Source organism: Ornithorhynchus anatinus, chromosome 8 (assembly GCF_004115215.2).
Source record: "Ornithorhynchus anatinus isolate Pmale09 chromosome 8, mOrnAna1.pri.v4, whole genome shotgun sequence".
NCBI lineage: Eukaryota > Metazoa > Chordata > Mammalia > Monotremata > Ornithorhynchidae > Ornithorhynchus > Ornithorhynchus anatinus.
The window spans coordinates 70,724,059-70,738,012 of NC_041735.1; the positions used below are offsets into that span (position 1 = coordinate 70,724,059).

Sequence of the window (13,954 nt, forward strand, 5' to 3'; positions counted from 1 at the left end):
GGGTGAGGGGATTGATGACGAGATAGAAGAGATTGAGGTACAGGGAGCAAGCACTTAACAAATGCCATGATTATTATTACGGAAATGGTCAGCCACACAGGGCAGACGAGTTCTTGCTGATCTCAACCTTCTGACCACCGTCATTGTCATCATCCGCTGACCTCCCATAAGCTTCAGGGAACAGTCCTGGGGGCCAACAGACAGTCACCACAATGGAGACAGGGAGGGGATGGGGAGAGAGGGAAACTCAGCAGGAGACGGATGTGCACGCACACCGCCACCCTGCCCCCACCGCCGACAGCCATCCAGTCTAGCCAGGCCCTGCCCAGTGGAGTCAGCTCAGCTCCCCAAATCTCCATTCCCCAAAGATGACAGAATCCCTGGCGGTGCTCAACCAGGTGAGGATGGAGGGCAGGGGACAAGTAGGACAATCCCCAAAGCCGACTGCCCCCAGCCCTAGAAGTCTGATTGGCTGTGGCCGGGGTTATCCCAGGGACCGCAGACCACGAGGCACACCCCACTGGCCAAGTGCCACTATGGAGAGCTGCCACCCGGCCAGCCCGCGGCCTCGGGGCAAGCGGGACCGGCACAAACCTTCCTGCGGTTCGGGAAAACCTGCCAGGTCGGCAGAGCCATCCTGGACCCCAGAGACTGGACAGGTCCCATCCCAACAGTGAACAGACACGGGGATTCGAGGAGGCTCCCGGGCCAGGAGATGGACCAAAACGAGTGAGAGTGAGGCAGAGGGAAGCCCCAGGACACTTGCCAGGGAGAACATGGGTTGGCCTGCTCAAGGGAGCACAGGCTTCGAAGCAGGAAGGCTTGAGGCCAGCTAGAACATAAGCCCAAGAGAGCAGGGACTGCACCCTTTACTTCAACCGTGCACTCCCCAGTGCCCGGAAATGGCCCTGTGAACTAAGAAAAAACAGGCACCTCCCCTCCCCGCCACTGCCCAACCCCGCTCCCCTGCAGCTCTGGAACCGGCACTAGCCTGGCCCCGTCAGGAGCCCCACAACCTTGTCGTATTTTCTCCCCTTCAAACAGAAGGAAATTGCACTGTGTAGCAAACATACTCAACGAAACCCCAACACGGTTTCACTTTACTTTGAGGCAACGGCACTTGAAAAGGAAAGAAAAGGTCGCTCAGGCCTTCACAGAGATTGATCGGTAGCAAGCAAGGCCGATTAGAGTTCCGGGTCAGCCGTGGCCCGGGGCAGCTCGGTGCGCTCGGTGCAGACTCAGTTCTCTGGCGAGGTCGTACCCAAGGGGCGATTGGGGTTGCACCTTCGTCATCTGCCTGGCGTCCCAGGCGAGGAACTGCACTCAGAGAGACAAGCCAACACTGTGGTTGCTCCACAGGATGCAGGGACGATGTATACTTCCGGAACGTAAGCCTCAGAATCAAACAGCGATCGGTCACAGGACTGGTGCAACGTCGTCATCCGGCTCTCCACCGGGGGACCAGGTCCACCATTTCTCCAGCCTTGTCCGCTCTGAGCGGAGACGCCCCAGTGAAGGCCACCACCCTACGCTGGGCAAGATGAGCCATTCAGCGTGTCCTGGCCTGGTCCCAACCCACAGTCAAGAGTCAGTCTGGAGTCGGGAGGCCCGACCGGCCAGTGCTTTGGCCTGAGAATTGTCTGACAGGAAGCTCGGAGATGTTATTGACCCGTCAGCTCGGCGGGGAACAGTTGCCTCCAGGCACAGGATGGGCCAGGAGCTGTGGCAGGCTGCCAATGCCCAGACAGCCAGAAGGGGGTGCCAATTGGAGCCCGGAACCTCTAGTTCACAAAAGAACCGATGAATAAGAACAATAATTGGGGCATTAAATAATCATTATAATAATAATGATGATGGCATTTGTTAAGCGCTTACTACGTGCAAAGCACAGTTCTGAGCACCGGGAAGGATACAAGGTGATCAGGTTGTCCTACGTGGGGCTCACAGTTTTAATGCCCATTTTACAGAGGGGGTAACTGAGGCACAGAGAAGTGAAGTGACTTGCCCAAAGTCACACAGCTGATGAGTGGCGGAGCCGGGATTTGAACCCATGACCTCTGACTCCCCAGCCCGTACTCTTTCCACTGAGCCACGCTGCGCTTATTATGTGCCAGGCACTGTATTAAGCACTGCGGTGGGTACAAGCTAATTGGGTTGCACAGTCCCTGTCTGACATGGGGCTCCCAGTCTTAATACAATTTCACAGCTGAGGCCTCAAAGGTCACTCAGCAGACAAGAAGCAGAGTCAGGATTAGAACCCATGTCCTTCTAACTCCCAGGCCTGTGCTCTCTCCACTAGGTCACATGTCATGGAGTGGTTGCCCTGCGCTAAGCACTAAGGTGAGCGAATCAGACCAGGCATAGTTTCCGTTCCACCTGGAGCTCACAGTTTAAGAGGGAAGGGAAGCAGGGATGGAGCCTCATTTTATAGAGGAGGAAACCGAGGAATAGAGAAGTTAGCAACTGGCCCAAAGTCACCCAGCAGGCCAGTGGTGGGGCCAGGACTAGAACCTGGATCTCCTGACCGTCCCCAGCCTGAGGTCTCTGCACCACACCGCCCTGCCTCATGGCAGTTCTAAAGACTTAATGGGAACAAGAGTAGAAGCACAGACGCCACTGGGAGATCAACCCCGATTAAGGAGAGGGTCGGCTCCTCTGTTAGACCGTGGGCCCCAATCACCCCGACGCTCGGCCCAAGGGGCGAAATGGCAGCAACAGGACCAGCTCGGCAGGAACAGGTCATGTGGAAGAAAGGGATGGTGACAAAGACCGGGAACCTACCTCGTCGAAGCTGGTGTCATCTTTCTTCAGAGCTTTAAAGAGAGACATAGAGAGAAAGAGGGAGGGGGAGAGAGAAAAGACTGGTTAGTGCTGGGCACCTGGGTGGGCAGGAAGCAGTCGCACCCTGTGACCCCAGGAGGAAAGACATTACAGCTCTCTCTCGGCGGTCCACAGCCTGCCCACCTCCCCCAGCGTGCCTTCTCCGATTAAGTCCCAGCACCCCGAGATGCATAAGCCCAGTAGCCTGACTAGCAGTTCAGTCCTCAGTCACACCATCCTCAGTCCTGCACGTTCAGTCATTCACTCTGATTCCTCTATTCATCAATGCTCATTTCTCCATCTGCCCGGTTGGAGCAGAAACTCCTTGTGATCGGGGAACATGTCACTTCCCTGTTTTTACACTCTCCCAAGCACTCAGTCCACTGTTTTGCACAGTCAGCACTCAATAAGTTTCACTGATTAACTGACATTGATCGACTGAGTGGTCAACTGACTGAGCGCTTGAGGGGAGGCCAGTTGGGCAAGGCCCCAAAATTGGAACCACATGTCCATAGTCAGGCTGGCCAGCAGGGCACCTGCCCGCAGGGTCCTAGGGTCTGGCACCTGCACACTGTGGTTCATAGGTGCTGGACCCTGATGTCTTTTTACACATAGATATAAAATATATTTTTTTAAAATAGTATTTGTTAAGCGCTTACTACACGCCCTGCACTGTTCTAAGTGCTGGGGTAGATACAAGATCATCAGGTTGGACACAGCCCATGTCCCACGGGGCTCACAATCGCAAACCCCATTTTACAGATGAGGTACCTGAGGCACAGAGGAGTGAAGTGACTTGCCCAAGGTCACCCAGCAGACAAGTAGGGGAGCCAGGACTAGAACCCAGGGCTTTCTGACTCCCAGGCCCGTGCTCTATCCATTAGGCCACGCAGTTCTGGGGAGGAGACCCCTCAGTCAGCAGCACCTGGACAGCTGCCAGCTCACGGCTAATGGCGATCAGGACCCTGGAAGGCCCCACCTCTGTCATCTAGTCTGGAGCAGGGCTACTCTGTTGGGATGGGAGAGGGGAGAGGGAAGGATGTGGAGAGAAAAGTCGGGGGGAACGGAGGGAGGGCTCTATCAGTGAGGAGCCCTGAGCTGGACACAAGATTTGCTGCCCAGTCAGGAGCCACACTGCTTGGGGTCTCAGTTTCCCCATCTGTGAAAATGTCCCCAGCAAAGCCCCACCCCCTGCGTCCTAGGGACCATCTGGACCTTGGCTTCCAGCACTCTGGAAGAAAGGCCCAAACAGACGGACACATAGACAGGCAGGCGGACAGGTGGACAGACTGCCAGCTACCCAACTAAAGTCTCTAAGAATCCTCAGGATGCCCGGGAAAAATGATTTTCCAGTTGCCAGATGGAGCAGAAAGCCCCACCACAGCTGACTGGATGTGGTGGAGCTTGTGGGCCCGGGGCAGACATCCAGAGGATGACCCTGAGCCAGCCCGAGACGCCCAGCCAAAGCGCAATCCGTCCCCTGGAGAATCCGGACGGAGCCTGGGTAGAGCGGCCGGCACAGGCCACGCTGAGAGCCCACAGAAAGAGCTTTCTCCACACTGCACTGGTAGAACCAGGCTCTCGCTTTGCATATTCATAGGGTCTGATCAACAATAAGTCATCGATCTTCACTCAGCAACAACTCTGTGACAGAGTTGGAGGGCCAACAAGGCAAGGCAAGGCTCTCCCCACCTCCTGTCGGCTCCCTCCTCCCATCCCTCCCCAGCCCCGTGCTCATCTGCTCCACCCCTCGGGGTTTGGGGTCGGGAGGGGCTCACTTTCTTCTCTCATCTTCTCATGAAGCAGCATGGCCTAGTGGACAGAGCACGGACCTGGGAGTCAGAAAGACCTGGGTTCTAATCCTGGCTCCACTGCTTGTTTACTGGGTGACCTTAGGCAAGTCATTTCATTTCTCTGTGCCTCAGTTCCCTCATCTGTAAACTGGGGATTAAGACTGAGCCCCACGTAGGACAGGGACTATGTCCAACCCACTTTACTTGTATCTACCCCAGCGCTTAGTACAGTGCCTGGGGCGTAGTAAGTGCTTAACAAGTACCACAATTATTGTAATTACCATCTCCCTAACTTTGGACTCCCCCCTCACTCTATTCCTTCAGATGCACCGGAACGCCCCTCCCTTTCCTCGCAAATGCACTGGACTTCCACCCTTCCCATGTTCCAACCCCTGTTAAAACACCACCTCCTCCAGCAAAGCCTTCCCGGGATCCACACCCAGCACCCCAAGTCAACCCACCTCATCAGCCCGCACAAGCCCAGACCTCTTTATTTATAACCACTCTCAGCCCTCTAGACTGTGAGCTCCTTCTGGGCGGTGATCGTGTCTACCAATCGTGTTGTGTCGTATTCTCCCAAGCACTTAATACAGTGTTCTGCACATGGCTCTGCACACTCACATACCACTGACTGGTTGAAATAATAATAATTGGTATCATGGTACTTGTTAGGTGTTTTCTATAAGCCGAACACTGTTCTAAGAACTGGGGTAGATACAACAATCAGGTTTAACATAGCCCCTGTTCCATGGCGGGTCAGAGTCTAAATAGGAAGGAGTAGGATTTAATCGCCATTTTACAGTTAAGGAAAATGAGGCATAGAGAAATCAAGTGATTTGCCCAAGTTCACATAGCAGATGTGTGGCACATAGCTGAGGTTAGAACCCAGGTCCTCTGACTCCCAGGTCCACGCTCCTTCCACTAGGCTATGCTGCTTCTTGTGCATATCATGTAGCTGTTCATTAGATTTTTATTCCAAGCATACTCTCGATAATCAACACCTCTGTCTCTCCCGGAAGCTCCTTCTGCTTCTCTGGTGTACATTCCTGGGCACAGAGTTTGGCGCCAGGCATTCAGGGGTCAACCCGTCAAGCAATGAGACCTAGTGGATAGAGCCCGGGCCAGGGAGTCAGAAGGACCGGGGTTCCAATCCCAGCTCCGCCACTTGTCTGCTGTGTGACCTTAGGCAAGTCACTTCACTTCTCCGGGCCTCAGTGCCCTCACCTGTAAAATGGGGCTTAGGACTGTGATGCCCATGTGGGACTGCGACTGATTAGCTTATAATTATCCCAGAATGCCTGGCTCATAGTAAGAGTTTAACAAATACCATTAAAAAAAGAAATTCCACCACTGTCCCTCCTCCCGGAACACAGCCTCTCAATTCAGGAACGAGTGACCTCAGTCTCCGAGCCCTCGGCCTCCGTTTCCCGTGGACTCCCATGGGCCCGGCCCCGGAGAGGTTAAGTCTATTGGCCGAGCCGGGGGCCATTCGATGGAATCACCCAAGTCCTGACGTTTCCGGGGACCCGCTAACCCGGGATTTCTGCTCGGGGAGCTTCTCACGGCTACCCCTGGTGTGCTCTGGAATAGCTTTAAGCTTCCTCTCTCCCCAGACTGGAAGCTTCTTGAAGGCAGGGATTGTGTCTCTTAATTCTACTGTATTCTCCCAAGGGCTTACTATGGTGCTCTGCACATAGTAGAGGCTCAGCATATACCACTGATGGATTAGGACCCAAGAGTCACCTCTTCCCTCTGCAGGTGGTTTGGAGGGGTGGAGGATAGGGTGGCCCAGCCAACTGGAAGGACTCCTGACCAGCTCCCTCCTCTGAGAGGCGTCTGTCCAGACCACATGTCTCTCCGTGGCCAGAGCCAGTGCCAGGACACACGTGACCTTAGGCCCAGAGTAGTAGTCCAGAGGAGGGCCTCCCTCTACTTACACTGTTTCCCAGGTGGCAAACCCAACGGTGAGGGGTGGGGAATATTTGTGGACACCCTCCCTCCTCCCCTGCCTGGGGGCATGATTTGGGGCTAAACCATATGCCCGTTCTCTGCGTAATCAAGGGGCAAGGCCCGGCCCCCAACACCGGCGTGTATGCCGAGAGTCCTGCCCACCATCGTGTCCCGTGGAACGGCGGTGGCAGTGACCCTGGGAATCCCACTGCCACCTCCACGGTCACAGCATGGGCAGCGAGGCCCTGCGTCCTCTCCCGAGCCACGAAGGGTCGGTCACGTGCGACAGGAGCTCGGGAGTCACTGCCGCTGTCCCCGACCGGGGTGGGAAGGATCACTCCACCATCACGATGAAGAAGTATTGATTAAACTTCAATTACTTTAGAAGACTTCCCTTTGGCAGCTAGCGGCTGGTTCAGTGTTCCGGCCGGCCGTGAGGTCTGCTCTCCTGGCCCCGGCCATCAATGCCGGTGGCCAGCATCAGCCCCGGTGGGCAGCGGCCGGGTCAGGAGCCCAGCTTTACAACACGGAAGAGTCGCTCTCGGCCACTTGAGCCATTGGAGCTGATGGTGAAGCACCCGAGACCGTCTCATCCCTTTCTCCTTTCACCAGGCAGCGTGTTGGGCCCTGCCCGGCCTCTGCAGGGGCCCATTGGCCTCAGCCAGGGTACTCAAGGCCTGGGGAGCCACCCAGAGTCACAGTTCACTCCCTTCACCAGGATGGACGGACGACTGGGGCGGCCCTTGCTTTTTCAGGTCCTTTTCCTCTAACTCCTCCTCAGGCTCTGCCTCCATGCCTTACTGAGCATCAGATGGAAGAGGGGGTGGGGAAGTGGGGGGTGGGGAGAGTGCACACCAGGGCCACCCCTGCTAGCAACTGCTCAGCTAGGGCTGAATGTCTTTTCACTCTTGGCTCGGAGGGGACTATGCTTCCAGTTTCCACGGCTCTCTACAAGCAACCCAGGCCCAAGCCAGCCCCCATAGGTCCCCGGCCAGCCACCCCGGGTTCGTGGCCAGACCCCCCCTCCCGACCCCAACCCCGGGTCCCCGGCCAGTCCCGGCCAACTGGGATGGAAGCATATGGGCCCTTGGGAAGGACTAGACCTGGGCCATACATGTTTGCTCTAGACTGGACCTCGACCTATGGCCGGGGGCGGCGGGGGGAAGCTGGTGATTCAGTTCCCGGGGGGTGTCACGGCATGCCCATGGGGTGCAGGACAGGACAAAGACTGCCCCAGTTCCTGCTGCACGGCCGGGGAGAAGCGCCCAACTCAGGAGCTGCTGCAGACCGCCGGTCTGCCCGACCGCTCCCCACGGGGGCCCTCGGAAGGGACGGTCGAAGCTGACCACTGCCACAGCTGGAGATCGGGCACAAAGAGCCAGGCCAAAGAGGGAGGGGTGGCTTGGGTCCCTCCCAGCGGGGCTGTGGCCACGGGGCCGGCCGCTCTGGCTCTCCGACCATGGGACCGGCTCCCCGGGCCCAAAGGCTGTTCGGACGACGAGGCCCCAAGAGACGCCGCTACTGTCGTCCTTCAACTTTCTACCCCCAGCTACTCTGTATCTACCCCTACGCTCGATGCAGTGCCTGGCCCATCGTAAGCGCTTAACAAATGCCGTTAAAAAATACAAAAAACTTTCTGCAAACCACCAGGGCCGGCGGCCTCTGCCGGAGCCCAAGCTACCGAGCCAGGGGCTCTAGTTTCCGCTCAAGTTTCCAAGAGTTTCTGGTTGGGTTTTTTTTATTGGCAGCATTAAAGGAATTGGAGGCTGGTGGGAGTGTGTGGGGAGAGTGGGGTGGCTACAGGGATAGGCCTGGGGGTAGTAACCCTCCTCGCCCCGAGCCTGCAGGGCGGCGGGAGGGGGGTGGGGGGGCTGAGGATGGGTTTGGGGTAACTGGATTTGGGGTAACTGGGTTTGGGGTGACCCTCCTCCTCCTCCCCCCCCCCCCAGTCCCCACCCCTGAGCAAATGCAGAACACAGCCCTCTGTCCCCGCCCCTGCCCCCCTCCCCCGGTGCAGCCCCCAGCGGCCGCCCCGACAAGCATTTCAACGTCCCCGGGAGTGGGGGGCGCGGCCGGGGGCTGGGGGAGGGGGAGGGGGAAGGGGAAAGGGGAAAGGGTCGGCAGAGCGGCCTGCCTGTCGGGCCCGAGGGTGGGTGGCACTGTCTGGGCGAGGGGGGAAGGCGCGAAGGGGGTGGAGGCTGAGTTTCCCGAGGGGCAGGGGGACCCAGGGTCGGCCTCACCTAGTCGGGGGGGCGGAGGGTTGGTGGGTGGTCTCTCCTGGGAGGGCGAAAGGGGGCTCTCCTAAGCGCGGGGGGATGAGGGGGTGGGTGAGTTTTCCTAAGTGGGGGGCGATGGGGGAGAGCTCCCCGGGGGGAAGGGAAGAAGGGGCTCTCCTAAGTGCGGGGGGATGGGGGATGAGTTCTCCTAAGTGGGGAGGATGGAGGGAGGGCTCCCCGGTGGGGGGGGGGAAGGAAGGGGCTCTCCTAAGTCGGGAGAATGGGGGAGTGAGTTCTCTTAAGTGGGGGGAGGAGAGCTCTCCCAGGTGGGGGAGGGGAATGGAGGGGGAGCGGTGATGGGGGGATGGTGATGGGGGGGTGAACTCTCCTAGGCGGGGGGGCGGGGGGGAGCTCTCCTGGTGGGGGGGGGCTGGAGGGTGAGCCGTCCTAGGGGAGGATGTCGGGGGGCCGGGGGGTGAGCCGTCCCGGGGGAGGATGGCGGGGAGCCGGGGGGTGAGCCGTCCCGGGGGGCGATGGGCGATGGCGGGGGGCGCCGTCCTGGGCGAAGGTCGGGGTGTCACTTGGGCGTGGGGAGGGGGGCTCACCGAGGCGGCTGAAACTCTCGGACAAAGTTCTCCGTAACTTCTTCATGCCGCCGCCGCCGGCTCCGCCGCCCCCCCGGCCCCCGGCCTGAGCCCCGACCAGCTCGCACATCCGGGCGGCCGGGGCGGGGGGGGCCCGCGGGGGCAGCACCGCACGCTCCCCGGACTCGCTCCCCGGACGCTCCCCGGACTCCGCTCCCCGGACGCTCCCCGGCCCGTCCTCAGCCCGTCCTCAGCGTCCGGAGCCACGGGAAAGGAAGCGGCCGGCGGCCGGAGCCCCCGACCCCCGCAGCCCTCGCGAGTCCAGTCCGGCCTGGCCTGGCCTGGCCTCGCCTCCCCTCCCCGGCCCGCCCCGGCCCGCCCCGGCCCGGCCGGCCTGGCCTCCGGACGCCCACACTCCGGCTGCTCCCGGCCCCGAAGCGGACGCAGGCCCCGCCCCCCGAAGGCCCCGCCCCCAAGCCCCGCCGCCACTGGCCAGACCCGGACCTCTGGCCACGCCCACTCGCTCTACGGACCCCCCCCCCCCCCCGCTTTCCCCCCTTCCCTTCCTAATCCCCCCGACTCTCTGTCCCTCTCCCACCTCCCTCCTTCTCCCTCTCCCTCCCTTTTCCCCCCTCCCCCTCTCCTCCCTCTCTCTTTCTCTCTCCCTCCCTCCCTCCCTCTCGCTCCTTCTCTGTCTCTCCCTCCTTCTCCCTCTCCCTCCCTCCCCCTCTCTCTCCCTCTCTCTCTCTCCTTCCCTCCGTGTCTCTCCCTCTCCCTCCTTCTCCTTCCCTCCCCTCTCTCTCTCCCTCTCTCTTTCTCTCCCCCTCCCTGTCTCTCTCTCTCTTTCCCTCTCCTTCCCTCCTTCTCCCTCTTCCCCTCCCTCTCTGTCCCTCCCCCTCCCTGTCTCTCTCTCCCTCTCCCTTTCTCTCTCCCTCCCTCTCCCTCCTTGTCTCCCTCTTTCTCTCCCTCCCTGTCTCCCTCTCTCTTTCCCTCCCCCCCTTCCTCCCCCTCTCTGTCGTCTCTCTCTCTCTCTTTCTCCCTCTCTGTCCCTCCCTCTCCTTCCCTCCCTCCCTCCTCTCTCCCTCCCTGTCACTCTCTGCTCTGTCTCTCTCTCTCTGTTTCTCTCCTTCTCCCTCTCTCCCTCACTTTCATGCATTCATTCAATCGCATTTATTGAGCGCTTACTATGTGCAGACCACTGTACTAAGCGCTTGGAATGTACAATTCGGCAACAGAGACCATCCCTGCCCAATAATGGGCTCACAGTGTCCCTCTCCCTTTCCTTTCCTCCTTCTCTCTCTCTCTCCCTCTCCCTCTCATCACCTATTCTCACCAGACACTCCAATACCCCACACAAACATGAGAAGTAGCATGACCTAGTGAGAGTCGGAAGGACATGGGTTCTAGTTCCACTTCTGCCACTTGTGCGCTGTGTGACCTTGGGTGAGTCACTCTACTTCTCTCTACCTCAATATCCTCTTCTTTAAAATGGGATTAAGACTGTGAGTCCAATGTGGGACGTGGACTGTGTCTAACCTGATTAGCTTGTATCTACCCTTAGCTTATCTACCCTTAGCTTGTATCTACCCTTAGCTTGTATTTAGTTGCCATTGTTTTTAAGAGATGTTCTTCCCCTTGACTCTATTTATTGCCATTGTTCTTGTCTGTCCGTCTCCCCCGATTAGACTGTAAGCCCGTCAAATGGCAGGGACTGTCTCCATCTGTTGCCGACTTGTTCATTCCAAGCGCTTAGTACAGTGCTCTGCACATAGTAAGCGCTCAATAAATACTATTGAATGAATGAATGAATGAATACCCAACGTTAGGTACAGTGCCTGGCTCGTCATAAGCACTTAACAAATGCCATAGTTACAAACACATATGTAAGCTCATCCTATAGACTATAAATTCGTTGTGAGGAGGGAATCTGTAGGCCATCTCTGCTGAACTGTACTCTCCCAAGCACTTATAACAGTGCTCTGCACATAGTAAGCACTCAATAAATATGATCGATTAATCTACGGTAGCTCCAGCAGCACCCGCAAGGGAAGGGGGGAGTTGACACACTTACACACCCATACACACACACATTGGCACAGACACACGTACTCCAGACCACTCACAAAAGAGACACCCAAACTCATGCATACACCCAGACATGCACCCTGACACATTCGTCTCACCACTTGGGTTCTCACCACTTTCCACTGCAGTTTTGTATGTATCGTTTTATATTTCTCTTATTTGTCAATTATTTCATGTCTGGCTCCACACTAGATTCCTTTTGAGTAGAAATTGTGTCTTCTTTTATTGTGTTCTACCAAAGGCTGGAGGAAGAGCTGGCTTGACAGAGGTTGAGGGTCTGTGAGGCGGGAATGGGGTTTGTTTATCTTTCTTAATAGCTAAGGGAAGCTAGCCTGGAGAGGGGACTGTGGTTGCGGAATGTGAATCTCCCTTAGGGGTGGAGAGAGGAGGAGCTCAGTGAGTGCATTTGGGCCAAAACTTTTGGTGAATAGAAAGGAATTCTAGTAATCCTGAGTCATCGGGCTCTGTGGTGCTGGCAGGACAAGGAGAGGGGCCCTGTTGAATTTGGAGGAAGTTTGCATCTCGGTGTTCAGATTTTAATCTTAGAATAAAAGCCACTTTGTGGCTTCCTGAGATTGTGAGCTGGAGGGCAGGGACATGCTTGGTCTACTCAGCAGCAGCAGTAGTAATGGTGTATTAACTGAGGCCCGACTGGGTGGTTGCAGTGAATTTAATAATAATTTAGCACGTGGGCTTGGGAGAGCACAGTAGGTAAGCACAATCCCTGCCCTCGAGGATTTTACAATCTAGTGTTAGAAATGGCTGAAGGCCTGATATGGCTCAGGGGTCTGGGAAATTAATCAGGGAAAGCTTGTTGGAGAAGGTAAGATTTTATTATGGTTTTGAGTGTACGGAGAGCTGAGGTCTGTCAGTTTTAGCGAAGGAGGGAGTTCCAAGCCAGGAGACCAGTGTGAGCGAGAGAATGGAGGTGGGAGAGTTGAGAGAGAGGCATTGTTAAAGAGTTGGCTTGGAAGGAATGAAGTCAGAGGGTGAAGAGAGCAGAGGAGTAAGGTAAGATCAGCCCAGCTGGTGGACAGCCTTGAAGCCGAAGCCATGCTTCAGGGAGACAGATGATCCATTCAACAGTAGCCAGATAGAGATTTGAAGGGTGAGAGACTGAAGGCTGGAAAACCGGCGAGGAAGCTGTCTACCCTTTGTAGACTGCGAGCCCGTTGTTGGGCAGGGATTGTCTCTATCTGTTGTCGAATTGTACATTCCAAGTGCTTAGTACAGTGCTCTGCACAGAGTAAGCACTCAGTAAATACAACTGAATGAATGAATGAATGAATGAATGAATGAATGCATGAACAGTCTAGCCAAGGCAAAACCGGAGCTGGTACCAGGATGGTAGCAGTTTGACTCCGTGGTTCCCTCCAGGTATCACCCCAACTCCTTTTTTTTAAAATGATTTATGTTAAGCATATACTATGTGCCAGGCACTGTTCTAAATATTGGGGTAGATACAAGGTTATCGAGTGGGACATGCTCCATGTTCCACATAGGGCTCAAAGTGTTAGTCCCCATTTTACAGATGAAATACCTAAGGCACAGAGAAGTTAAGTGACTTGCCCAGGGTCACAGAGAAGACAAGTGGTGGAAGCAGGACTAGAACACAAGTCTTTCTGACTCCCAGGCCCTTGCTCCATTCATTCAATTGTATTTATTGGCGCTTACTGTGTGCAGAGCACTGTACTAGGTGCTTGGGAGAGTAAAGCATCAATAAACAGACATAATCCCTGCCCAAAAGGAACTTACAATCTAGAGTGGGGGAGAGAGATATTAATATAAATTAATGAATTACAGATATGTACATAACTGTGGTCAGGCTTCAGGGGAGAACAGAGGGAGCAAGTCAGGGTGATACAGAAGGGAGTGGGAGAAGAGGGAAGGGGGGCTTAGGCAGGGAAGGCCTTTTGGAGGAGCTGTGCCTTCAGTAAGGCTTTGAAAGAGGGGAGAGTGAGTGTCTGTAAGATTTGAAGAGGGAGGGCATCCCAGGTCAGAGGCAGAACGCGGTTGAGGGGTTGGTGGTGAGATAGGCAAGATAGAGACATAGAGAGAGGCTAACATTAGAGGAACAAAGTGTACGGGCTGGGTTGTAGTAGGAGAGTAGCAAGGTGAAATAGGAGTGGGCAAGGTGACTGAGTGCTTTAAAGCCAATGGTGAGGAGTTTCTGTTTGATTCAGAGGCGGATGGGCAACCACTGGAGTTTCTTGAGGAAACATGGGGAAACATGTCCTGAACATATCTGTAGAAAAATGATCTGGGCAGCAGAGTGAAATATGGACTGAAGTGGGGAGAGATGGGAGGCTGGGAGGACAGCAAGGAGACTGATGCAGTCATCTAGACGGGATAGGACGAGTGACTATATTAATGTGGTAGGAATTTGGATGGAGAGGAAAGGGTGTACTTTAGTGATGTTGTGAAGGTGGGACCGACAGGATTTAGTGATGGATTGAATATGTGGGTTGAATGAGAGAGAGAAGTCAAGGATAGCATCAAGATTATG

General features: G+C 56.1%; 1 protein-coding gene across 1 annotated transcript in view; it reads right to left on the reverse strand.

Annotated features, from left to right (window-relative positions):
- CDK14 (cyclin dependent kinase 14) overlaps positions 1-9,680 on the reverse strand; it is a 75,950-nt gene extending 66,270 nt beyond the window's left edge. The window contains exons 1-2 of the mRNA XM_029070873.1: positions 9,385-9,680; positions 2,782-2,813 (exon numbers count right to left, since the gene is read on the reverse strand). Coding sequence (XP_028926706.1) covers positions 2,782-2,813; positions 9,385-9,493 — 141 coding nt within the window. The 5' untranslated portion in view covers positions 9,494-9,680. The remainder of the gene's footprint in view (positions 1-2,781; positions 2,814-9,384) is intronic.
- Between the last annotated feature and the right edge of the window lie 4,274 nt (positions 9,681-13,954).